The following is a 26014-nucleotide window of genomic DNA, read 5'->3' as shown; positions in this document are numbered from 1 at the left end:
GTACGCTGGGTGGGGACTTTTAGAAACATCAAATTAATTCTGTGACAGTAATTTAGGAAGGAACCTGGAAAAATGTTTTCTAAAGCACCCTTGATGTTGGTTTTCATATTTGTACAGAACAAAAACTTCCTCAGCTGTTTTACAGGGAAGGTCAGACGGTTCCCATTAACGATAGGAAGAGCCGCCCTTTCAGCGCCCGCGGGCAGCCGCAGGAGGAGCAGGCAGGTGAGTGGGTTCCTTTGCTCTCCAGCTCTCACTGAAACCAAAACTCTCCTGAAGCATTACAGTAGAAAAAGGCCTGAGTTTATTTTTCACTTAAAAGGATGATGATCATACTGAAATGTTTAATATTTTTAAAAAATGATTAACCAAAAATGATTACATTAAACAGAGCGCTTTTGCACAGAAAATTAGCACAATTAATCAAAAATATTTTTTCCCATGTGAAAGTTATATGTGACAGGGCTACAGTTAAGAACGCAGTTAAACGTATCCTAGTGTTACCAGGGCTTGTTGAAGTTTGAATGCATTGATGACAGGAATAAAAATGGACAAATACAAGGACCTTGTGCACTTGAAACTTGCGCAGAGTTGGTACACAGCCGTCCCACGCGTTTTTTGTGAGCAGCAGTGGGCAGCGCAGGAACAGTTGCTGGTGAGCTCTCATACGCAGCAGTTCCTGAAATAGCAGATGGGCCAACAGTTGCTGTTCTTGCAAAGTCATCCAAAAAAAACAAAAAAAAAAAAAGAAAAGCCTCTCTGAAAGGGCTGTGGCTGATGTTACTTTGCTATGGTGGCTCAATGCCAAGAGGCAGCGTCAGTAGGAAGAGCCGTGACTGCCACTGGCTGAGCGATAGGTGGAATACGGCAGCAGAGCCCACCGCGCTCAACCCGCGACCCGACTGCTCCGAGCAGAGAAACGCTCTGCGGGTAACGTGCCCCTGTGCCCCCGCCACCGATGGGCAGGTATGAGCGCAGGGGAAGGGACCGCGACCGAGTGCTTTCAGAAAACCACGTGCAGAAGGTTGCCAGGCCTCCCACGGGCAGCCTACACCGAGCAGTTGCTCCAAAGCAGCACTTGCTCGCCAGCGTGGGTTTTTGCAGTCAAGTCCAAAAAGAGAAATGATCAGAACCCTCGGGGCGCCCCTGTGCTCCTCAGTCTCGCAGCAAAGTGTGTCTTCGTGCTGCTCGCCATCGTGTTGGCAGGAGCTGAGCCCTGGGAGGAGGGCCGGCCCTCGGCTGCTGTGCTGCACCGGAATGGTGTGCGAAGGGGTGACACAGAAGAGGTTTGTCGTGTTCAGAGCAGATGCTGTGGCCTAAAAACTGCCACTCGGGGCTCTGGGGCACAGCCTGTAGCTGCTCACAGTGTGTTGCTCGTCCATGAACATCCTGACACCGTCCCCAGGCTGTTCCTGGCCCCTCTGAGCTGTACCAGGGATGTCGCACTGATAACAGTGGTCTGGTTTCTCGGGACGTTAGCAACTGCCTGTCTTCAGAGTAGGATAAATGTACGTACATACGCTTGTTTACTTAAAGATCTTTGAACGAACAAAGCTGAATGTTCCTGGTTTTGTATTGGCTCTGCAGCTCTGGCTTAATTAATGTCTGGAGTTCATGGAGGCGCTCCCAGGACTGAGAGAAATCGTCTGGTCCTTCCCCACAGCCACCGACAGGCGGGATGCTGGGGTACCCTGGGTGCACCATCAGTTCAATCGTTACCGTCCCGCGCTGCGGCGTCGGGGGTGAGGGCTCCTTGCTGGCGAGCTGCGCGATGGCAGCGTCGATGGCGCTCCAGATGTTACTGACGGACATGTTCTTGCCCATGGTGCTCAGACCTATGTAAATGTCTGGCCACCTGCAGCCGGAGGAGGGAACACTGATATTAATGCTAACGAGGTGGTTAGAAAAGAGTGTGTTAGGTCCAGTGGATCAGGAATCAAAATTTACCTAAAACTTAAGATAGAAAGGTGAGGGTGGATTTTAAAGCTTTTAACTATAAACAAAAGTAAAACCAGAACTACAAGCTGGCAATGCTCTTTCTTTCCTTGTTGAAACCAGGATACTATTTCAAGCAGCTGTCCTTCAGCCTGACAGAAAGCCCCCGCAAAGCCCCAGTACCAGCACTGCTGCTGTTACTGTATCTACGTGTGCTGTGTCACAGCACAAGGGTTGTTCAGCATCTGTGAGCTTGCAGGTGCATTTTGTTGGCACAAAAAGGAAGAGCAGAGCTAAACCGAGAAATGCCACCTGTCAAAACAACTTACTATTGCTAGGCTAATTAAACCCTGAATAATAACCATCTCTAGATAATGACCCTCGGCTATTTGGAAACACAAAAAGTGACTGAAATAAAATGGAAACCCCTGCTAACAAAGCATCCTGCTAGAATGTATCAAAGAGCCATAATAAAGACAAAACACTGGACCAAAGATGAGGCAGTGAAGAGGACACCAGCTAGAGGCTGTTTCCTATGTAGCTTCAACACAATTCTTTGTTCAGGTCTGGCTACAAACCTCAATTCTTCCAGCGTGGCAACGTACAAGCCCAGGAGGGCTGTGCAAGTGTATGCAAGGGCAGAATGAGAAAGTTCTTGGAAGAAACCAAGGCTGGAGTCTTGACTTGCGTGATCAAGGAGGAGCCCAGCTGAACACTCAGCTCTTCTTGAGAAGAGTTTGTAGGACTTACTTAGAAAAAGAAGTTTTTACTTTTTTTAACTGTAAACTGACTCAGCTTGCCTTGTTGCTATGCAGTAAGCACAGTCTTGCACTCTCCCATGTTATAAATTAACTCGTGGGGCTCAGCGTGGTACCTCTTTGCACAGATGCTGAAATTGAGTTGCAGAGTTGGGTTCCCTGTGACTTCAGCTGACCCCACTCTTCTCATTTTCCTGGGTTTCCCCGTGTTACACATTTCTTTTGTAACAGTCTGTCCCTCCTCGCCTCCCCTGATGCCAGGGGACGAGGTGGAGTGTGGTGTGTGTCCGAGCAGCAGCGGCTGCAGCTGCAGGCCTGGTGTGGCAGTGGGTGTAAACACGAAGGTCCCGGGGACGGCCCCACAGGTTCCTCCCTGTGCCCTCGCAGAGGTGGATCGCCGGAGCAGCGGCTTCTCGGAGGTAAACCGACACCACCCCTGCCCCTTCGGTAGCGTGGGCAGCCCTGGAGCGTGCGGGGCTGCCACGAAGCTCCCCTGCAGCGTCCTTGTTGTGAAAGCCCTGGAAGGAGGGTTACTCTCTCCTGATGAACTGCTCTGTGAGTTGCTGTGCCCGTCTCTCCCTCAGAAATGGGCTGTTCTAGTACAGTCTGTGTGCTCTGGTGGGAAAGAGCACGGTGAAATGCCCGCCTGCTGCTAGTGTTCAGAACAACAGATACCAAAAAAATCCAAGAATTTTTTCAGTAGATTTAGGAAGTAATAAAATCTGCCCCAAAGGACAGGTGACTGCAAGGGTGTCAAATGAAATGTCTTTAATCCATAAAACACTGTCTGAGATTTTAGGAAAAATATGTTACTGGGGGAAGGGCTGAGCTTTTTGGGTTTGGCCCCTGAGGTGCAGGTCACTGGCAAGACTTTGCTTAGAGCAGCGATCCCCTGCTGGGGCACCGAAAGAACAAACAGTTGTTTCTAATTAGTCTCTTTCCTGCTACTTAAAACCCTTTCTCCACTCTTCCAGGGAGATGAAAAGTTATTTCTTGAAAACTTTCCCTAGATCGTACTTTTAAAATTCCAGTGGTGATGCAGCACTTCAGCCTCCTCCCATCCCAGCTGCCAGGCTAAGGCAGCTTCACTAGAAAGGCTGAAAAACACACCCCGAAAAGAGCAATCCCTTTCAGGTGGGAAGTGAGTCATCTCTTCAAACAGAACTTCTTACTAAACCCTAGTGCCCCCAGCACTTCTGTACTCCTCCTGAACTTCCTTGTAAGCCCCAAAGTGGAAGGAGAAAGGTGGTGTTCCATTCTGAAAAGATGCTATCAGGAACTGATAAGATCTTAAAGCTTTACTACAGAAAGGGTGAGTAATGCCTGTCTTACCTTATTCCATGCCTTGTAAACACATCGACTGTGTTAAAAGAATCTTCTTCTACTCCCAGATAAAAATCCATCAGGGACTGTGGAATCCAGTCACAGTTATGAAGGCCTGGCTCTATTGGGACACGTGTGTACTTAATCCCATATTCCTCTAACACCTCTGCAAATACGTGCCTGACCTCTGTAAGGAAGAACAGAGACGCTGTAGTCAGGAATCAGATAACCAGCTCAGCATGTCCCCTGCAAGCTGTTAGCACAGAGATGTCTTTCCTTTCCATGTTTTAAGCAAATATAATCCCATTTGGCTTATCTTCTGCTGAAATGGTTTTCTTCACCTGGCCGGGAGTCCCCTTCTATACCAGGAGCATTACTCCCTCAACATCTGCTAGAAGTGCCTCGTCTTCCCTTCAGCACTGAGCACTTAGTCCAGCAGCCCCTGCTAGGTTAGTGACTCTGGTCCTAGCGTGCACCAGAGGTGACTGCACTGTCAGAACAAGTTCTTCATCAAGTCCCTGCACAGCCAGATTTGTTGTGAGGGTAAATCGCTAAGAGCAATGTTGTCCAGACTGCTGGAGTGGGGAAATCTGGATTTTTTTTGCTCCCTTTTTGCTCACTCTGTACCACAATGACCTTATTTGCAAAACAGAGACAAAAGATACATGTCCATCTCTGTAAAGCATGCTGAGACCTGCAGAGATTGGTCTGGAAACATGACAGGGTGGTGTTCTTGTAGCCCCTGAAAGAGCTACCAGCTTTTGCAAACTCAAGCATTCCAGTTTAAACTGGCCAATCTGCTGCTGGCCCCGGTCTGCCTCCATCACTGTGGGCAGCAGCATGGAATTTAGGATGCTGGGGTGAATTCTCAGGTTTATTGCCTAAACAGGGAGCCGTGGCGAAGCGAGTCCCCTCTGAGCTCTCTGACTCTCTCACCTGCTCAGCGCCAGGAAGAAGAGGACTCCCTTCTTACCTGGGAGGACGTGGATGTGCTGGTGCCCGTCCATGTGAGGAGGTAGGTGACCCGTCAGCTCGCGGAACAGCTCCACCTGGGCCTTTAGCTCCTGCTTCACCTGCGTGGCAGAGGAGGGTCAGAGCAAGACCTGTCAGCAGGCCGGGATCAGGAGAGCATGGGGGGGCTGCTGGAGGCCTCGCTGGCCGCTACTCGGGACCTGGCCCTGGGAGGCACAGAGTGCTGTGATGTGTGAACAGACATGCAGTGCTGCTGGGTGCCCAGAGCCTCCCCTGGGCGTGGGTCCTTTATGGTGCTGCTTACATGGATGGTGATGATACTGGCATTTTCTAAAATGCACAGGATGTTTGAATACTCGTTTTCCTTTAAAATGAACGGGGAAATGGGTGCTCGTATTCCGTAGACAGTTTTGATCCCCTGAACACATCCATCCTTGCTCATGGGGCAAAACCAGCCATCTCTCTCGAGAACGGAAGCCTCTCACAAGGTGATGAAAAGCCTACTGCCTACTAAGCACTTCTCTGGAATTTTCCCTTCACTGATCTCTAGGTTCTCTGTAAATATCTGTTCCAATGCCAGTTCTGCCCCCTCAGATAAGTAGTTAACAGGACGTTAGCATGTGCAGGCACTGAAGCAGGGAGGAATGAGTACTCAAAGGCTGCAGAGCCTTTGGCAGAATTAGGCCCAGGACCCAGAAAGTCAGCTCCAGCTGCCCAGGCAACACAGCAAAGATTCATCTCTAAGCTTACTCACAGCTGGGACCGGGGAAGGATCTTCAGCTGTTATGCACTGGCATAAGTGCAGGCTGGTCTGTATCAGGAAAGCAAGTTGCACAGTTGTATGGGGCTTTCTCCTACCTCTGACATATTCAGGAGACCTTTTGATAGGGCTGTTCTGAACCCCATTTTCCCGTGGAAGAATCCATCTTGGTTGAGCAGAGAAGAGTTTGTCTTAAGCACCTCACATACAGGAGAGCCCTCGGAGAGGTTGGCATGCAGGCCTATTGGAATGTTGTGTCTGTAACAGGAATGAAATATCTGTTAAGCTTTGCACCTCTACCTCCCTTACTGTGGCCAAAGGGGGAGATTTCAGTGAAAGATCTAGACTGAGCTAAAAAGTGGTGGTGTACTCACTGGAGTAAATCTTTGTATCTCTGCTCTTCTAGAAAGGAAAGCAGAACGACACTAACCAGAGCAGAATATCTCCAAGTAACAGCCCCGTGCAGTCTGCCAAGGGCCAGTCTGTGAGACTCCTCCAACTCTGTTCCCACCCTGACTCATGTGGAGAGAGCAGCCCCGAGGTATCTTGGGCTAAATTCTGTAACTGCACTAAATGCTATAACTGCATGCTACTAGCAACTGCCCTGCAGTCACTACTAACAGAAAAATCTGGACTTTGCAACCCTTTTCTAAAGCACTTCATTAGCCCTTGCTAGGTATTCCTTTGAGTTGTTCACCCTACTAAAGATGCTACATTTATGAGACATTTGAGTTTTACTTAAACTTCTAAAGCTGCCCTTAAGTAGAATCCATATATAAACAGTGCCCAAGTCAGCTGTTATGGCAACAGCATAGGCTACAAGTGTAAACACTGTCTGAGTTTAAGGGTTTCCTGGTCCAAGAGGCTGCAGCTGAAATTGCCCGCAGTGGCCAAGTTTCTGTCTACTGGTGCAGATGATCCCTTGCTGAGTGACAAGGCTAAGCTGTACTAAGTAGCATCTCTCCCGCACAGACGAAGCATTACTGCAGGGAGGTGGGCAGTGGAAGTGTAGAGCCTTGCTAAGGAATCACAAGGGTACAGTTTATTAACTAGTTGTGCTCTGCAACATTAAAAAAAACAAACAAACTGGAGCTAGTGTATCTGCAGGGCTCCTCTCAGCCACGGGGCTTTGCAGAGTGCTGGTGTTTCCTTCTTGGTCTGTGCTGTGGATTCCGCTACAATAAAAACAGGACCTGTGAGTGCTCAGATTTGTGCTGAATTTCGTTAGCACTTCTGGAAGTCCTCAGAATCAGTGGCCAAAATGATGCTTTGAAACTTTTTCCAAGACAACCCCTGGCCTCTGGCTGACCCAGTAAGTAACTGACAGCACTGCAATGTTCCTTCTGCGCTGCCCAGTCTGAGTCATGGGGCAGAGTTAATTTCAAGGCAACAAGTCTGTGATGCTTTAAATCCTTCCTGGAACTTCTGCATGGAGCTGCTAAAACTGGGCCTCGTCTGTCCCTGTTACATCCCTTGTATCACAAGGAGAATAACGAAAGTAATCTCCATTTAGGCATCTTCCCCTTCTGTCTGCTGCCCTGAAGCTGACTAGTGAAGCACCACGTTACTGGAGACAGAAGGGTTGTGGATGGATTGGCCCGAGTCAGAGTCACTGAGCTCCTTCAGGTCCTAAGGCTTTGGCCCTTGCAGCACTGAAAGTCTTTTTTCCTGGCTCCTCCATGTCCTGTGCTCCAGGTGGATGGTGTAGTCTGTTGCTAGGTACTGCTGCTTCTCAAAGACATAAATGTTATGAGTCAAGTTGTATGGACAGCTCTGTGAAACAAAATGAGTCCATGTCTTTCCAGTCCACTCTGTGATTAGGGAGCTTGAACATTTTCTTAATGGAGGAAAACTGCTTCTGGAAAGAAAGGTCCTCTCTGGCTTTTCTGATTTGGTGATTTCTCTGCAGCAGGGCCTGATTGCATAATTGGTGATAAATGTTCATCTGGTTTCATACATGGGGCCTGAGCACACGACATGTGCACACTAACTGCTTGCTAACACAGGCACTGGAAGATGCTGTCATTGGGAGGGGGGGCCCTTAAGTGGGCAGCTGATGGCAGGGCAGGAGGCAGCTACAGTGGAGAAGGGGTGCTGTGGCAGGAGGGCTGCCCCTCTGCCCCGTGACCTGCTGTGTACCCTGCATGAGCCCAAAGGCAGAGGGGGAGCCTGTGGTTTTGTTTTGGTTTTTTTTAGAAGCCCACCCCAGATTCTTTAACATGTCTCTGGGAAGCTCTGACTGCATCAGCTGATAGCGCTGTTTGTACCACAGCCACTACCGTCTGCAAGAAAAAGGATTCATGTCTTACCATGAATCAGCAGATGGGAGACACTTTTTTTGTTGAGCACTCTCCTTCTCATGTGTTGTGGGAGGGCAAGAAATGAACAGCTGAGCCTCTCAGTGTTGTCTCCCAGGAGCATCGAATGAACTACCTCCAATTGTGCCGTGCCTCAAATGCTGCGAGGGAAGCTATTTCCAGGAAAAGGCAAACCCCTCCGACAGGTGTGGGACACCGCGGAGCCAAGCACTGCACTGCGTAACATTAGAGCCGCTCCTCCGCCTGAGCTGAAACCAGCCCCAGCGCTGGGGAATGTGCAGAATGTGGAAGTGCAGAGAGAGACAGCCTTGTTCTCGCTGTAAGGGGAGACTCTGACTGTAACATTAGAGAGTGTTTCAGAGCTTTGGCTAACACCAGCTGAATATCTTAATAGTTTTCTCTTAGAGTTAGTCCTGGCTGGTTTGACAGACTGTCCATGCTGGGGCATCTGAAGAGGAACTGCTAGTGTTTAACGGCTCTGGGATACAGGGACTGAAACCAAACCTCAAAATGCAGCACGTGAGAAACTTATTCAGAGATATTCATCTGTGGGAGATGCACAGAAGCAGGCATGCTGGGAAGGCTGCAAGGATATGGGAAGGAGGACAGCGCAGCAGGCACAGCAGGGTTCGGCTGCTAGCTAACATTCTCCTGTACCTAAATACATGTTTCCTCTGAATGCAATGAGCCAGATGATGCTCCTATTCAGCACCAAATGTCCTGCTGCCCAGTGTTCATTCCTAACACTCATGCAGTGTCAGGACTATCTGAAGTCCTAAGTGCAATGAGATGAAAACATGAGCAAAACTTAAATCATGGTAGTAATTAGCTAGGCTGTACTTCAGGTGAGAGGGCTCTGGTCCTGACCAGAGGCTTTGGCTTTAAGACTGAACCAACAGGCTTTTTTCCCCACTAACTGCTACACACACTGGACTAACTCTTGCTCCTGCGTGCCTCTCACCACCAAAATGTAGCTTCGGCAGCCAAAGAGCAATGCCAAAACATGCTGTACTGTAAAAAAGGCAGGAAGAAAAGTCAAGCTCTGGGAATATCCTGGAAGGGCCCCTTTTTCAGAGATCAGATGATTGTTTCTGCTACACAAACATACTTTATCATTGCCCACATCTCTTCAAAGACTGTAAAGTATCTGCAATTTTACTGGCTGAAATACTGCAGCAGAGGCCAGCAGCTCAAGCAGCTTATATAGCATGTGATGCCTCACTGGGAACAGAGCTCAGCTGTGTGGGTTTGACCTCATACCTGCTCCTCTGCCCAAGTCCTTTATAGATGGGACAGGGTGAGTCCTGCTGGTCATTGCCAGTCACATCTAACTGCTAATTGCTCCACCCAAGATTCAAAATAAAAGGATTGGCATTGAGCTTCAAGCAACAGTTTAGTTTCTGCGATAAAAGCACTGCAGTAACAGCTACGTTGCCAAAACAAAATGATGCTGAGGAATCTGCTTGGTGTCTCTCAACTCATTTTGGTAGTTGTTTTAAGCAGCAATGACCCTTCCACAATCTGTCTGCAGAGGCCTGCATCTGGGTGTTTGCAAGTCTGTCCCACTGCCCTGGAGAAAGCACAGATGTGAAGCAGGATTTAGCACAAGGGTTCAGTTCACTCCTGATAAAGCCAAAGGACAGTGTCTACAAATGTGTGCTCCTACAGCAGAAGGAGCATTAGGCTGCGCTGTCTGTGAGCTTGCTGAGAAGAGGTAGCTTCTGCAGTCACTAAGGTTAGTCCATTAGTGACCTGTTTCCACTGACAGTTGGCTGTTAAAGCCAGCCTGGCTCTGCGGTTCTCTGCTCAGCATCCCCTGTAGAGGTGGGGGAAAAAAGGAAGATACCCTTTACAACAAATGCTACAAGGGGCAACAAGGAATTCAGTCTGGAAAGATTTCTGAGTCAGAAGCCCAGTCCAGTTATCAAATAGAGGAAATACAATCAACTAAACTGCTTCCTTTTCAAGTAGTTGCTTCTTTTGCCACAAGTGCTCTGAGCAAATGTCTCTGCTGAGGCAGTGAGCTTTTGTGCGGTTGCGATCCCTGTTCATTCATATCCGGAGCAGTCAAGGGTCCCTGGAGACCGTTACTATACTGAGTCACTCTTTAACATGCCCCCAGCTTTGCACATTTCTGAGCTTGGTGGATGCATGCCCCACATCCTGCCTGGCCACAGCATGGTCCCTGTGCAGCCCCTGTGTTCCTGGGAGCAGCTGCGGTGGCTGTGGGAATTAAGGGCTTTGCCGAGCACAGTCCCAGTTGTCTTGCTGAAGGCTGCGTGCTCTGGCACAAGCATGGCACCTACCCTGCTCCTCCATGGGCAAACAGATCCCACCTTCAACATCCTGTTTGTATCCTTATCCCGGACATTACTGGTTCACCGGGTTTCAGCTCAAGTGTGACACAATTAAGAGCCTCGTGTAAATATCTGTATCTAGACATCCTGCTTCAGTAATCATCCAAGTGTCTGAAGCCAGACAAAGCAAGGCTGTGCTTTGTGTGAAAAAGTACACTTCTTAGTTTTTCCATGTGGGCATTTGCATACTTTTTTTCTTTCCCCCCACTTTTACCTTTCAGCAAACTGTAAGATCTAACTGTCTTTCATCAAATAGCATCTTGTCTTGCTCCATTACCACTAAGGACTTATTTCTGCTGGAAGAAACACTCCAAAGCCTCTACAGTGTTAAGAACTGTTACTGTAACATAGTTTAGGGACGTGACTTTCTCTTTAATTACATCTTTCTATCAAAAATGTATCTGAAGCTCCTGTATCCCTGATCAGCAAAAAGTGCTGCTGTCAGTAAAGTTCTGGGGTTCTAGTTTAAGGCCTCAGATTGGGCCCCACCCCTAATCCAAATACAGTTCAGCAGTGGAACTGTCTGCTATGTGATTAACAGTCAGATAAAACAGTGATGAGAAAGCAGGAGAGATTTCTAGATTAGTCACATGTTGACTGGGAGGGTCAGAATTAAGTCACAATTTATACACACATTTTGCAATTAGTGTTGATGGGAAAGGAAGTGAAAACATAGACAGCAATTAAATGTGGTTTTGTTAGATTCTTCTGTTAAATGTACCCAGATGTTGTGGGGGCTTCAGCTTTTGTGTAGCTGATGCGCAGCATTTAAACTGAAAAAACAAAACAGGAAGACTGAGGTTGTGTTCTAAAAATATGTCACTCTTCATCAAGTATTTCGATATAATCATCTGGAAAAGGGTCCTAATACTCACAACTGAGCTGGTTGACAAAAGTTGGGAAAAATATGGCAGCAAACAATCTTAGGTCTCTCTCTGCTTATTTCTAAGGAAAAATTAAGGGACCTATTCATTTCAGGTAACAAAATAACCCTTCCAATCTCTGGAAAAGGCTCTGGAATAATCACCAGGAAGACTAGCTGACTTCAAGGTGGAGCCTGTTAAGTAGAAAATCAAGATTATATTATATGGATAACCAGGAAGTCACAGTCAGTCTATGTCCCATAAAGAGAAAAGTTTTGAGTTACTGAAAAAAAAAACCAACCCACAATGGAAGTCTGTTCTCCCGCCTGCTGTTCTGGTTATGTACTGCTCTAGCAGTTGCTATCAATAGGTTTGTCACTTGGTGATGAATCAGGCCTCTGCTGAAACTTCTCTTTTGCCTGAAGTGAGTGGGTCCCTTCTTTTAGCCCAGTTGTGACAGTGAATGAGAAAAACCCAAGATCCAGAACCTAAATGTAAAGGAAGGTGTATTCTTTACTGCTTGGTTCCCCTGTTTTGCAATTAGTTTGCATTAGAGCTGGTACAAAGATCTGCTGACTACTATTGCATTTCTGCCAAGGTTTCTAATCAAAACACAGGACAACAGATGGTATACCCAGAAGCCTACAGAGTTATTGTGAAAATGAAGGGAAGAATGAAATACCAGAAGAACTGTGTTCCTTTCTGAAGGATGCTGAGTCCTAACATTGCAGGGCAGCATGAGGTGCTTAAGAAGGACTATCCTGCAAGAGAAGTTGTCTTGTTACTAATTAGCTTGCCTGTGTCCAATTAACTGAAAACCAGGTGAGGAGAGAGAGCTCAAGACCTGCAGTGACATGGTTATGTCACAGACAATTAAGAACCACCCAGATAATCTCCACAAGCCATATAAACAGTCCAGCACTCTGACAATCCTGGCACCATGTGTGCAAAAGTCCACATACCACAACACTGGAAAGTACCACAGGAAAGAAGCAGCTACTTGCTTCAAGCCTCTTCTCTCAGCTGGTGAGAGATCCAGTCTCCCTGCGTACACCACTGGTCAAGGCTGAAATGTCTGCTATGGAGTTAAGCCTATATGCATGTGTGTATATGTATTGTATATATATAGTACTTGCTTAGTTGGGTGTCTGTGGGGGAAGACAAACATGGGGAGAAAAAAACAGAGCAGGGTTTAATCCCATAAAACACAAAATGTTGCAAAGCCTCAATATTCACAGTGGGATGGGAGACAACACCGACCAGGGGGAAGAGCAAGTAACAGTGGTAAGGCAGTCAAGCAACTGGGATACTTTCCCATTTTTGCACCACAAGATGAGGATGACTCAATGACATTTCTAGTAAGTCTGACTTATCTGTATCTAAAAAGAAGTTTGTATGAACCTTTGCAATAGAAGAACAAATATCTTAGGGGTGACACGAGTTTGTTTACATGCACGGGTGCCAGTTAAGTGCACATGTACTAGCAGCACCTGGGCTTGCATTAGAACACGACCAACCCTTTCCCCCAAACCTGAAATGCCTCCCCCATGCTGAATACAGTAGGGCTGAATACAGCTGCAGAGGGTTACACAAATGAGGAACTGCAGAACCTGGGCTGTTGAGCTTCAGTACTGACAGATGTTCCCAAAGTCACCCTGCTTATATTCTCAGAAACAGATATAAAACCATTTCATTCACATTTACAGTTCAAAACTACTCCCCCCCAAAAGATGAAACTGTAGCAGCAGGTTGCAGCTTCTCCTGTCACCTGCCCTCCAACCTGGCTTTTCACACCTGTATCAGCTGTCAGCACAAGTGTTATGACCTGGATTCAAAGATGTTTTTTAAACCTCTGATTACATGGCCTACTTTCTGGCTATGGAAATGAGGCCAGGTGGATTCTATATTTAAGTCTGCTAAAGACCATGGCTAAAATAGCTGACAACATTACCAGAGCATTGGGACTCAAAGGGTTTCACGGTGCCTCTGTGTCTGAGAGAAGGGGAGGCTTTATCTCTGTGTTTTACATTTCTTTTGTTTCATTTACTAATAGGATTTTAGGCATCTCAAGAGTGTTGTGTCCTTCTGCCTCTCCCCTTATCATCCCAGAGGCAGTTCTCTCAGTGTTTGTGTGTAATCTCTAACCTTTTAACAGAAGAACAGTTTGCCACTAATGCCGCACCCTGGCTTTTCTGTGCCACCCAAAACCAAAGAAGCTACAAGCAATTTCCAAGTACCCCTAAAATCACAGCCAAATGGGGAAAGATGTTCAAGGAGAACAAGGACAGCATGACTCTCATGAAACTGTCCCCTGCAGCAGCTGTATTTGAAGCATAAGGTCTTAGTTCTTCTAGTACCAGTACAGCTCCTTTCCTTTTCTGCTTTCCTAAATTGTTTCTCAGTCCTGCTGCTCTCTCTTATCAGGACATACTTCTGCTTCGAAGTGCCTGCCCACACTGGAGCTGAAGCATTAGCTGAGTTTTACCTTCTAAATGCAAGTAATGCTTCCTATTAAAGGATTTGCTGGGCAAGTCCATGAAAACAACACATAGCACTTGATTTGCTAGGGTGCTAACTGTGCCAGCAACCTCTGAAAAGTTTGTGGAGTAGAGGTGGTAGGTACAAGGCATTGTCCATCTCTTTATGTATGCAGGTTTTTACAAATGGATTTATCAAGCTTAGAATTAATTGAAATATTGAGGTGCTTTTTAAAAAAAGGTTTCCACTGCCCAGACTTATAATTTAGCTGTCACAGAATCACACCTTTCCCTGATTCTGCAATGAACCTAGCTGACCCTGTGTTCAGCCTAGCTGAAATGCATCAAATTAGATGAGATTTAAAGATTTGTGCTTCTATGCTCTAACAGTTTAGGGGTAGCAGCTTGGTCTGGGTATATAGCATGGACTTTCATTCTGATGGTGCATCTTTTAGAAAAGATGTGGGAAGAGAAAGTCCAACGAACCCAAACTCTACTAGTCAAATTATGTTAGTGGCTTTCTATCCTGCGGAAAAAAAGGGGTGCCTTTCTATTCCTGAGGAAGAAATTAGCAGTACAGTGGCTAATACTAGAGAAAGAGCCATCATGGGTATGGTTGGCAGGTCACTTGGTTTACTATGAAGAGTCTTAGTAAATCTGCCTGGAATTCAGTTTACTTATACCAGCCTGGGCTGTGATACAGTGTTTATACTGGGGCTTACAAAATACTAAATTTTACAGGCTTAGCTTTCCACGGATAGCCTTTGGAGGCTGTCCACAAGGGAGCTAAAGAAAGTAGCTTACCTCCTTGCCAGCTTGGCTGCATCTGCTGCAGCACTTCCGTTGACTAGAAGGGACACGTTAGATACCGCACCGGCCAGGAAACAGTCCACGATGCCTTGGTTTCTCCGAGGACAATAGCCAAAGTCATCTCCAGTTACTATTAGCTTCACCTGAAGCATCCTTAGAGGTCATCCCTAGCAAAAAAGTAAAGGAGGGAAAATCGGAACAATCAGCAGTCTGCGGATGATGGGCAAACAGGAAAAGACGGGCTCAACAGGGGCGAACCCCGTCGTGACTCAGCCCCTGGCTAACTCCTCCTGCTCCACCTCAGCCTGCCGCTGTCTCGCAGCTCGCACAGCAGCCGGATTTGCGTGCGGCCGCCTGGCTCGCCCCGTACCTGCCCGCTCCTGCGGAGAGCGCCGGAGCCTGCCTTTCTCTGCGGGGCAAAGGCCGGCCCGCCTGCACTTTGGACTGTTGCAGGTGAGGGGTGTGCAGGTCAGGGACTTCGGGGGCTGATTTAATCGACTGAGGGCGCGTCAGGGGTTCAAATTCCTTTCCCCGCTGCACGCCCCCGGTGCCCGGTGAGGTGGCACCTGAGGTGGCCCCGCGGTCGTGACGCCTCGCTGTCACCGATCCCCGGCCCCATCCAGCACGGGGCCGGGGGTGCGGGCCGTGGCGCGGCAGACCCGTGTCCCCGGGGAGAACCGGCGAGGAGCGGCCTCCGGCGGCGCGGCTCGGGCCCTGCCCTCCCGCTGCGGCGGGGGGGCAGAGGGGCCCCGCCAGCCCCGGGGCGGTGCGTACCTCCGCTCCTGCCCGCTCCCGTGCCCGGCGCCGCTCCTAGCTGTGGGCGGCTGTTGGCGCAGCGGTCTCGGTCGCCGCTGCCCCGAGGAGGGGCGGGGGGGATGCTAGCCCCGGGAGGGGGGGGATGCTGGCCCCGGCGGCGGAGCTCTGCCCGCGCCGCCCCGCCGCGCATCCGCCCCCCCATCCCCCGGTGCTGCCGAGCAGCCCCAGCCGGGAGCTCACCCGCGGCGAGCGGCGGCCCCGCCGCAGAGCCCGGCGCCTCCGCAGTGCTGCGAGCACCGGGGCGGCCGCGCCGCTCCGCTCCGCCCCGCCGGCGGCCCCTGGCGGCCGCGACTCGCAGCGCCGCCCGGCCCGGCCCGGCCCGGTGGGGAGGCCCGGCGGGGTGTGCGCGGGCCCGGCCCTTCCCCGCCGCTCCAGGCTCCCGCCGCAAGGATGGGGCCGTCCCGCTCCAGGCTCCCGCCGTGAGACTCGAGCCAGCAGCTGCAGGTGGGATAAGCTGCTCGGCTGGTGCTCCCTGGGTGCTTCAGGGCAAAATGAATCACCCCCACAATGCCGTGAATATAGAGGCCCTCGATCCGTGACCTCCGCAGGAGCCACGTGCTGGGTTTCCCCCCACCACCGTTTGCTGGCAGTGTGAGCTCGGTGCGAGTTTACAGCTGCAGTTCAGTAAACCCGGGTCAGGAAGTCTGCACAGCTCTTGATGCTGGCCAGGGAGAACAGAAGAGAGATCCAGGAAGGGCAGCTTCTAAGGTGCTGTCGTTCTGTGCTGGATGTCAGCCAGTTCTCCATCAGGCTGCATGTAAAATCCTGTTTGTCCTGGCATCAAACTGCTACTTTTTCTTACTGCAGGAAAGCTATTCTTGACCTACCAGAATGAAAATGAAAGCACTGAGTAGCTTAGAAATGTTGAGTGGGAGACACTATCAGCCTGTTTTTCACCTGTAGAAGGAGAAGATGAAGTTCTATCAACATAGAACACACCCCTTCTCAGTCTGTAATGTTATCCCAAAATACTCATCCACTCCTGCTATTGCTCTCCTGCTGCTGCAGGAGAAGCAACAAACATGTTTGGGACAGGGAGAGACTGATAGTTCAGAACATGCCAGGGTAACATGGCCATGGATTCAGGGTAGCTGTCTTGGTGGTTGCTGTTAACCTGTCCCAGGAAGCAGGGATCACGCTGGGACTGGGACCCTTGCATGGATGATGGGGACTTCCATGTCTGAACCTGTGCCGACATGGAGGTAAGAGAGCTGGGGAAGAGAAGAAACAGCTGTCAGGCCAAGCATGGGCTGCTTGGAAGAGCAGCTGGGGTGGGACAGGCTGGAAAAGGCTTCAAGGGTTGTTTCTGTGGGAATAGAGTGACCATCCTGCTGCTTAATTCATGGCTAAGGTAAAGTCATTTGGGCTAACTTAGCTCCTTCATTGCAACCACAACCCTATTCTCAGTTCTGAGCAGTCCTTGCCTGAAGAAACCAGAGCGTCCAGGTGTTCCCCCTTTCTGCAAATTCAATTCCTAAAAGACAGCCAGCATACCCAAGCCTCAAAGTCAAGGAGATGATGTGCAGGCTTAACCAGAGACTGACCGTCCTTCTCAGCAAAGGAAGCACCATTAGTTTGTGGAGACAAAGCAGCACAGTTCAATGGAGGGGATTCCACCACTTTCACGCCCGGAGCTGAGGTGTGAAACATCTGTGTGTGGGGGCATGAGCACCTGTGTAGCCAGTGGTTCTCCATGTCTGTGCCCTCACATTTGGGGGATTTGGAACCAATGAATCAAGGTAGGCTGCAGCCCTGTTGATCTTTAGGCTCCCATCGATTGCAGTCCACATAGCAAACTGCTACAGAACTTGGGGAGGGGAATGCCTCTGCCTCCCACCTCAGATGGCTCTGCAGCAGAAAAAACGTTTCCGTTTGCTTGAGGGCACTTAGAGGGGCAGCTAAGATTTGGAAGATTGTTTGTGAGAGTATTTTGATACTTTGAAGGAAGAAAATAAAAGAATGGGTGGTGGCAATGTTGTTTATGCAAGAATTTGGTTCCTAGGCTATGCTCTCCATATAGACCCTGAAATGGGCAGCATGGAGATTTCTGCTGGATCTAGAGTGAACATCAGCTGTGCATCACTTTTGAGAGCTTACTCCTCCCTGACATGTAACTGAACACTGACAACAGGAAATCATGGTGAGAGCTGGAGACAGCCTTCTGCCCCCTTAGTGACTCCTTTCTCATTGAAAAATTATTTGGAATGAAATTCCAAACAAATCATGCTAACATGCTGTAGAGATCTTGCTAAATCTTCATTCTAGCAATTCCTGTGAGCATTTCCATCATTTAATAGTTGTCTCTGTTACAGAAAAGTTTTTGATGCTCTGTAAGGGTTTCCAGTGCCCTTGGTATTTCAGAGTGGGTATTTGTGCAACTGTTACTTGCTTCCCCTTCTGGGAAATGAACCTCACAGCCTGCCCACATTCCCCCAGGGCTTCACTTACTGATGAGAGCTATTACTGTAACAGATGAAGTCAGCACAACTCTGAAGTAATGTCATGAATCAAAACCAAGTACCTCCTGCCTTTGCCAATGCAAACTCTGGGGTTTTCTTGCCTCTTTCTAGTAGTGTCAATGCTGCTTACCTCTGCACAGGTGAGAGGCATTACATAAGAATCTGAGACAAAGCTTGGCATCTCAGCCTTCTTAACCTTAGTATGTGTATAATGCTATTAAGGTAACATTCTTCTTAAATATTGAATAGAGTTCCTGGAGGCTTTTCTTTTCTGATGTCATTCCTGTTTATCTAGCTCTCCTTCCCATGACTGGAAGCAAAAACTCCCCAGCAAACAAATCTTGCCACTGCCGCATCCCCCTCAGATACCAGCACAATGTTTCCTCTGCAGCCAGCTGGCTGACAAAATAGCCCTTGCAGCCAACCCCCACATAGTCCAGAGGAAAGTCTCTTACAAATTCAACCTGGAGCTGAAAGGCAAGGCAGGCTTCCTCTGGCTAATCTCTCCTCTTCGATGAAGACATGAATGAGAATACTGGCCAGTGTTTCTGGTGGAGCTGCATGAGCCAGGACATGTACTAAGCACAGGTCACATCTTCCAGCTTAACTGAAGGGTCGACGTAGTGCTGAGGGATATGTTGTAGTTGGGAACTGTCATTGTTAGGTCAATGGTTGGACTAGATGATCTTCAAGGTCTTTTCCAACCTAGATGATTCTGTGAAACAAAACATAGCTGTACCTTATCTTAGTCATGGAAGCCAGCAGAAGCTCTCTTCATCCTCAGATGCCTCACTGGTTTTAAGCTTGAATTTCTTTCCCTGAACTTCGAGTTATTAAGTAGTGGATTTAGAGGTTTCCTGTATTTCACAAAAGCACTTCCTAACAATTAATGCTTCCAACAAGCAGCCTGTTGACAAAAAATGTATTTTTTTTTTCTTGTTCCCTTGGCTGCAGTGAGTTAGTTCATTTGGGATTACAATGGTAGCACAGTAGGACTTGATTTGTCTTTTTCTTGCATGAAATTTTACTGAAAGTGTGAATTGTAAAAGATGTTTGAATGAGACAAAGTAAAATCCTTTTTTTAAATTAAAGGATGTTAACATTTTCTTCTCTTCCCCAGCCACAATTATTTACAAAATCTTGGAAGTTCAGTGGCTTCTGTAGAAATGCTTAAATTGAAGCCTTTTCATTCCTCTACTGAGGTTGGTTTTCAGAAGAAACAAGACATTTGTGTTCACACTGTTGGCGCCCATCTCAGTCTCCTCTCAGTAGCAGTGGGATGCCTTGGCCAGTTCCAACCTCCTTTGCAGCAGAGGTGGAGGTCCTGCAACAAGCCAATACAGCATGTGGCTCTGGAGCTGCAGTCCCCAACATAATCTGTAGCCCAGGGGCAAAACTGGCTGGTCCAACTGCCCTGGCCAGGGCAGATGGAGGGCACTGCGGTGAGGTATAGCACAGAAGGGAAAAGAAAATGCGTGGGCTGTTGCAGAGGTTGAGGTAGGTGATATGCAAGAGTGCTGGAGGAGCATGTGTTCGTTAGCTGTGATTTTCAGCATCCGAGTTGAGTGAACCTGACAGAAGTGAAGAAATGTAGCTATGAGGAAAGCTGGGCTGCAAGTGCCCGCATTTCCTAAAATTCACAGACATGACCAGCCTTGGGTGAGACAGAAAAGCGAGTTACCTCGGTCCTCCAGGAAGGTCCTGTGCTGTGTGGGGCCAGGGCGGGTGTGCGGGGGCGGGCCCCGCTGTGGGCAAGGCGCGCGCCCGCCGCACTACAGCTCCCGGCGTGCCCCGCGGCGGGGGCGGCCGTTGCGCCTGCGCAGCGCCTGGTCCCGCCCTGGTGGCGGGCGCGGTGCTGCCTGGGTAGGAGGCAGCCAGGCACGGGGGCGCCATTTTGTGGCGAGAGAGAGAGGTTTTCTCTTCTCGTATAGCTGGCAGGAACGGTAAAGAGAAGCCCGAAGGAGAGCAGCATGTTCCCGTTCCCCCTCCCACCCAGCTGCTGAGCACCCCTTGAACTGTTGCGGGCTTCCCTGCCAACGTGGGTCTGCCAGGAGGGCTGGGCCTGAGCTCAGAGCAGGATGTGCAGCTGTGGGACAAAGCAGGGGCGCTTAATGCTCCCAGTCCTTCCTACGACACCCAGATTAGAAGGCGACTAGAAAGAGCAGTTTATGGGCAAATGGGTGTGCACAATGGCAGTAATGCTAGACGGTTGCCCAAATCCCCAGTAGGGTGAGGATGTAGCAGGTGGGTTCTGCCCAGAGGTAGCTCTTCTGAACCCTGGGCACAGGAGCTGTTACCTGAGATGAAAGCAGCAAAAAGCATTGCTCCAAATGGACTCAAAACTAATTGTATAATGTTGGATAAACACACCAAAATCCTGTGGTTAGACCCCTTACTTGTGACTTGCAATCGGTTCCTTATAACAACTTCCTCCATCTTGCATCAAAAAGGGTTGAAATCCCCAAATTCTAGGGTACATCTGCTAAGAGTCGAAAGGCTTCCCTGCACGCCACATAAGACCAGCTAGGCAGTATACCAGTCACCTTCCCTCTTCCTTTTTCTGAAATCACCTGAATTTACACCAGCACAAAATAATGTCAATACCTGACAAGGTGCATGGTGCTAGCAAGGTGGCTGAAAGTGAAAGGCAAAATTTGCCATCATGACCTTATTATTAACTTGACACTTGCATTAAATTATGATGTACTATTAAAGTACCAAGTTCAAATCCTTCCTGATGCAGATAGCAGGCCTCTGGTCTTCAGTGAGACTATATATTGCTTATTGACAGTGAATTTTAATTCACCTTCCCATTTTTCAGAGAGTTATTTTCTCTCTGCTGCATTTCCTTCAGAGCGTCTAATGTGGAGTAAAAAATAGTATTTGAATATGAACTAAGCTACAGCATCTGTGATTTCTGACTGGGTTTGAGATGATGTAAAGCCTGCCCATTCCTATTCCAGATGCCTCTTTGCCTGATGTTGAGGTCTATTAAATATACAAAGATGCCTGGTCACAAAAGAGTTGGGACAGGGAATCCTTCTACTAGTCTACTAAACGATGGGTCCAAAATAGGTATTATTCAGCTGTGGACATTAATAGCTTAACCTAGGCTATCTGATTCCATTAACTGTTTGATTGCATCAAAACTCAGTACTTCAGTTTGCCCTCTCTGGAAGTTACACTATCTGGAGCTCATTTCTTGGTATTTATGATAAAGGTACCTAGAACAAGTTATCTCTAGGCAGAATAACATGTTTACTGAGGTCAGAAATGGGCAGATTTTATAAAAGATGCATAGATGTTCAGTGGAATTTTCATGATTACATGAATATTTACCTACCATTGAGACAGACAGATATCTAGAAGTTCTTCAAATCTCATGAACCACAGAATTATTTTAAAAGCTGCCTGAAATGATGTAACATACATTGCATTTTTATATTCTCAGACTGAAATAGAAAGTTAGTCATCAGAACTACAATTCCAATCCATATCTACAAATTCAAAATAACTTCCACAGTTTCAATTTACACTGTCTAAGCATGAGCAAGGGTTAAGTCTGAATCTGATTTTGACAAATGTTGATCAGGAGCCATTAAAATGAATTAAAGAGATCAGGGGCAGGTACTCATGTTAAGGAGAAAAAACCAAAAAAGCTACATTTTACATATAAAGCATTAATGCATAAAATCTTTAATCATTGTCTTTGATTTATTTTTTTGACAGCTGGAAATAGTTTGCACTTTCTCTACTTCTAAGCACTCTGCTTCCTAAAGGGGTGGAGTGGGGAAGCAAAAAAAGTAAAGTTGGGAGGATACAGGTTTTTCAGAAGTCACGAGGAGATTGTTGAGTCTCCTGTTGAAAATACAGTCAGACACACTTTTATTTACTGTGAAAAAATACTTTCAGATTGGCTTGGATTTATGTTTGTTCCTGTTACAAAGGTACACCTTGACATGATGTTTGGCTTCAAAAAACTGAAGGGCAATGGTGTAAGGCTATCAGCACAAATATGGCTGAAGCAAGTCAAAAGCTTACATCAGAAGTGAGGGACAGAAAGATTTTACCTAAACAAAAAGTGAGTATCAGCAAAGTAGAATTAACCAAGGAACCCATTAGCCAAAATATCACTCCTTCCAGAGATGACAGAACTACCACCTCCAAAATTCCCTGAAAATCTACCACAAGAGGTAGAAGACTTACTAAAGCAGGCTACTGATGAACTTTTAAGACAAACAACAACCTCTAAAAAATCTAGTAGTACAAATGATAGCCAGGGAGAATCACCTATTTTGTCAGACATGGAAGAAGAGACAGCTGTAGAACCATCAGTATTCCTTGTCATCGCAAAAGAGTTCCTTCTACCAAAGAGCTCGTGTTATCAATGAGAACATTGGGAACTCCTCAGCAATGTTACTACACATGTAAATTAATCTGGCAGATCACTTACAGCGATTGTTGTCGCTTCCCAGCATCACTGAAAGCACCTGGAAAATCTCAACTGATTGAATGGAAATGCACGATAATTCTTTTGGAGCTCTGAGGGGAGATCCCATCTCCTTGAAGGACTAGCATCAGTCAGGAGAGGAGCTGAGAGATGCTGACAATGTTACCAGACACAGATCGCCAGGACTCTGCAGAACTTTCAAGGAAGTCCTCTCTTCCTCAAAGACTAGAAACAGAAGACAGCAATAAAAAAGTCATCAACTGTTCTCCCCCACATGAAAAATTCTTCCATTTAAATATTAATATATTAATAATTTTTTGTCAAATGTCTTCTGCTTATTTACCTACTCTGCTTATCTTACATTATATCTACTGAGTGCAAAAATCTGAATAGCTGATTTTGGGTCTCTAGTCCTTAAACAACTTGGGCTGAGTGATAAAAAACTGTAATTCTATAAATTTTTGGCAAGCCATCTTTTTTGTCATTTCAATTTCTCCCTGGGTAACAACATTTTATTGTTATTACTAGTGTTTACTATTTGTATTATGCTTAGGGGTCACAGAAGAGCTCTGTTGTAAGGTATGCCAGTGGATACAAATGTTTGATCTGAAGTGAGGTTTATAGCCATCAGTTCATCAGTGTGGGGTGAAAAGAGACAGAAAAAAACATGGAATGTTTACAGGCCTTATTCTCTACTGTTCCTCCTTTCATTTCAGTACAGTTTATCCTTATTGATATCAGGGAAAGATCCAGATGCAGAGAACAGTCAGTGGAAGAGCTCATATGAACTTATTTTTGTATCAGGCACTAATATCTTCAGAAGTGTGCCCTGTCTATTTTGCCTAAGGTTAGTGACAGTCTGAGAAAGTATCCAGGTGACGTTACTGCAGTGTTCTCCACAAATCAAGGGCTGTCTTAAGATGCACCAGCGCTTTTTGGGGTGTAGATCAAGCCCAGGAGTTGCCTGCTATGCTACCTTAGTTGTCAGTCACTGCTTTTGTCATGCAAAGCAAGCAGAAGGCTTAAAGCATGTTTAACAAAGGCCAATATAAAAAGGAGGAAAATAATTTTCTGTAATATGTTGCTTTGGGCCAGCATATGCCCTCTGAAATTTTCTTGTACCACAGATTTCTCATTTCTGTATGCTAAAAGCATTTGCCACTGCCAAATCCGCTAAAACCTGTTTTTCAGGGAGGGACAGGTTATAGCTACAGGTGCATCTGAGTGGAAATGGTAGGCTTTTTCAAAATCCTTGAAAATCAAGTGTCCGCAAGGACTGCAGGGTTAAGTGATTGAAGGCAGAGGCATACTAGTTACATTCTCCCCTTTTACAGCACTGTTGAATTATTTTGTGTGCATAAACAAGAATCATAATGAGATTCCTATCAAAAAAGCTGATGTTTCCGTTGCCAATGTGCACCGTCACATAATTTCTGAGACAATTTTACCTGTAGCTTACAGTAGTCTACTGGAAACAATAGTGGGCCCTGTAGCAATGAGGTAGCTGTTAATTGCCACGGGTGTTTGGCACTGATGGGGTTCTATGTTGGCAACCGTTCTAACCCAATTATGTTTCTAAAGTAGGACTGAAAAGCATTGTAGGGAGCACCATGTAAATGGCACTAAACGCACAGAGACTGAACGACCTCCCAGAAAGACAGACAGGTGCCAGCTAAAGCCCCATATGATTGATTTTCCACGGCTAAAATGGCAGCCACAGACATCTGGTTTTGCCCCATTTATAACAACAGCAGCAAATGTGAGCTGTTGTCTTAGTTAGAACAGCAAGGCTTCTTACAATGACATAGAAATACAGCATTTGACTATCAATGGGTGATCTTTTTTAGCTTTTCTGTGAGCAAACATTTATACTTCCGGCACAAGGAAATGAGGTTTTAGTCCTCAGTAAAACACATTGAGTGTGTCTGTGTGTGTACATGTGCACGTATGTGACTGAGTAGTACTCAGGCTTGGTTTAATGCAGGCCTAACATTTAAGTCAGAGATTTTTCTTAGATGTAGGTATAGCTATATGAAATGGGCCAAAGCCAGCATAAAGAAAACTAATAGTTCAATTGAGTGGTATCACATGGGTAGGAAAAAGCCTCGCAGATCCAGGTCTGGTGGAAGAGATAGAGAGTCAGCTGAGCATCTTATGATGTTTCTGCTAGCCAGCAACACTAATGTGCTTTCTAAATCATCCTATAATAGAAAGTGCAGTGTTTCAGTTGATTGCTGTTGCACATGCAGAATACCATTGTTACAAAGACTTAAGTCCCAAGGCAGGTGCCCTTCTACCTGTTCCCTTGCTGCTAAGAAGGTCAAAAGCTTTTGCTCTGTTAACTTTGTATTCCTGGGACTGTTACACAAGACTCACACCAGACTGTGATGTGGTATATGGGTCAATCCAATGAGCTGTTTCAGAGGCAAAAGCTAATGGACTGTGTAGGAGTTCCTGTGTCCTTTGCCCATGGTTGCTTCCTATTGATAAAGGAGACGTTTGGGGCGGAGGGGTGTGGGTGTGCGTTCTTCAGTCTGCAAAACTATGCAATGAAGGACAGTACATATGTTAATTTATGCAGCTTTTATACAGGATAGAGCTTAATAATCTCTTTCCGTTAGACGAACTTCACAAAAGAGACTGAATCACAGAAGGTGAACTTCCAGATCCAAAAGCAAAGATGTGATCACTACAATGATACACCAACCATTGTTAGTTCTTCTTTGTATTTATGCCCTGTCATCAGAAGTTCTAATATAATCCAGAAATGACTGGACCAGTGGTGTATTATCATGCAAGACAGTTCACTACCATGAATTTCCTTTGTTTTTCACCATTGTTACATTTGTAAGTCCCCCAGATGGGTACATATTTACACAACTTAAGAACCAGAACTGCAGGGAGGAGCAGACCTGAACGTGCCACCTGCCAGCTCTGAGCTAGAAGCGGCCTGAATGCAACAGCACGGGCTGATTGACCTATTTCTGCAAAATTCTGGCTCCCTGAGGCTTTATCTAGGCCATCCCCCGCACCTGGGTTAGTAACCTTAGAGCTGGTTTATGGCTGACCTGCTCTCACTGGGAAGACATTTGCTCTTCTCTGGCTCTGATAACTGATAACTGACAGACCAGTCCTACTTGCAGCATGTTTTCTCCCAAGGCCCTTAACAACAGAGTGACCTGGCCGCTATTTTTCTTACAGCTCAGACTACACGTCAGATGAGAGGGCTGCTGTAACAAACCTGGGCTGCTCTCCTCCGACATACACCAGTTCTCAGCAAGAACAAACGCCCAGTGAGAGAAGCACAAGGATTCCTGTCAGCGCTGTCCCGGGGGCGCTCAAGGCTATCGCCTGCCGGAGCGCCCGGCAGCCGGGGCTGACAATGCCCCGGGCCCGGTGCGAAGGCACCCAGGGGTGGGGGTGGGGGCGGCGCGGGCCCATGCGGGCCTATCCCGGGGTCCGCGGGCTCGACCCATCCCCAGGACCCGCCTGAGGCGTCGCTGAGGTAAAAGCGCCGCGGTCCCCCTTCGCGTCCTGCCCTGGGAGGTGCCACGCCGCCTGCTCTGATTGGTCACCCCTTTCCCATTGTCCAATGAGCTTCTCCGCTCAGAGGCTCCCGGCGTTGAGGTCACCAAGCCGTGGCCCAATGCGGGAGCGAGGCCGAGCAGAGGGCGGGCGGGATTGGCCGACCGCGGCGCTGGCGCGGGGCGATTGGC

The 26014-nt window shown here is 47.5% G+C and overlaps 1 protein-coding gene across 4 annotated transcripts; it reads right to left on the bottom strand.

Annotated features, from left to right (window-relative positions):
* Positions 1 to 281: 281 nt before the first annotated feature.
* On the bottom strand, positions 282 to 25841 carry YDJC (YdjC chitooligosaccharide deacetylase homolog). Of its 4 annotated transcripts, XM_074844008.1 has the most exons (7): positions 25540 to 25841; positions 22302 to 22523; positions 14568 to 14740; positions 5847 to 6006; positions 4990 to 5089; positions 4026 to 4203; positions 282 to 1855 (listed from the first exon to the last, which is right to left on the bottom strand). In XM_074844008.1, the coding sequence occupies exons 3-7, from the start codon at positions 14723 to 14725 to the stop codon at positions 1531 to 1533; spliced, it is 921 nt and encodes a 306-aa protein (XP_074700109.1). In that variant the 5' UTR covers positions 14726 to 14740; positions 22302 to 22523; positions 25540 to 25841; the 3' UTR covers positions 282 to 1530. The 4 variants fall into 4 exon arrangements, with proteins under 4 accessions (XP_074700109.1, XP_074700111.1, XP_074700110.1 ...); XM_074844010.1 differs by lacking the exons at positions 22302 to 22523; positions 25540 to 25841 and adding an exon at positions 15570 to 15681; XM_074844009.1 differs by lacking the exons at positions 22302 to 22523; positions 25540 to 25841 and adding an exon at positions 15348 to 15524.
* Between the last annotated feature and the right edge of the window lie 173 nt (positions 25842 to 26014).

The sequence above is a fragment of the Strix aluco genome, chromosome 18 (genome assembly GCF_031877795.1).
Source record: "Strix aluco isolate bStrAlu1 chromosome 18, bStrAlu1.hap1, whole genome shotgun sequence".
Lineage (NCBI taxonomy): Eukaryota > Metazoa > Chordata > Aves > Strigiformes > Strigidae > Strix > Strix aluco.
This window is presented reverse-complemented; position numbering and strand designations above follow the sequence as displayed.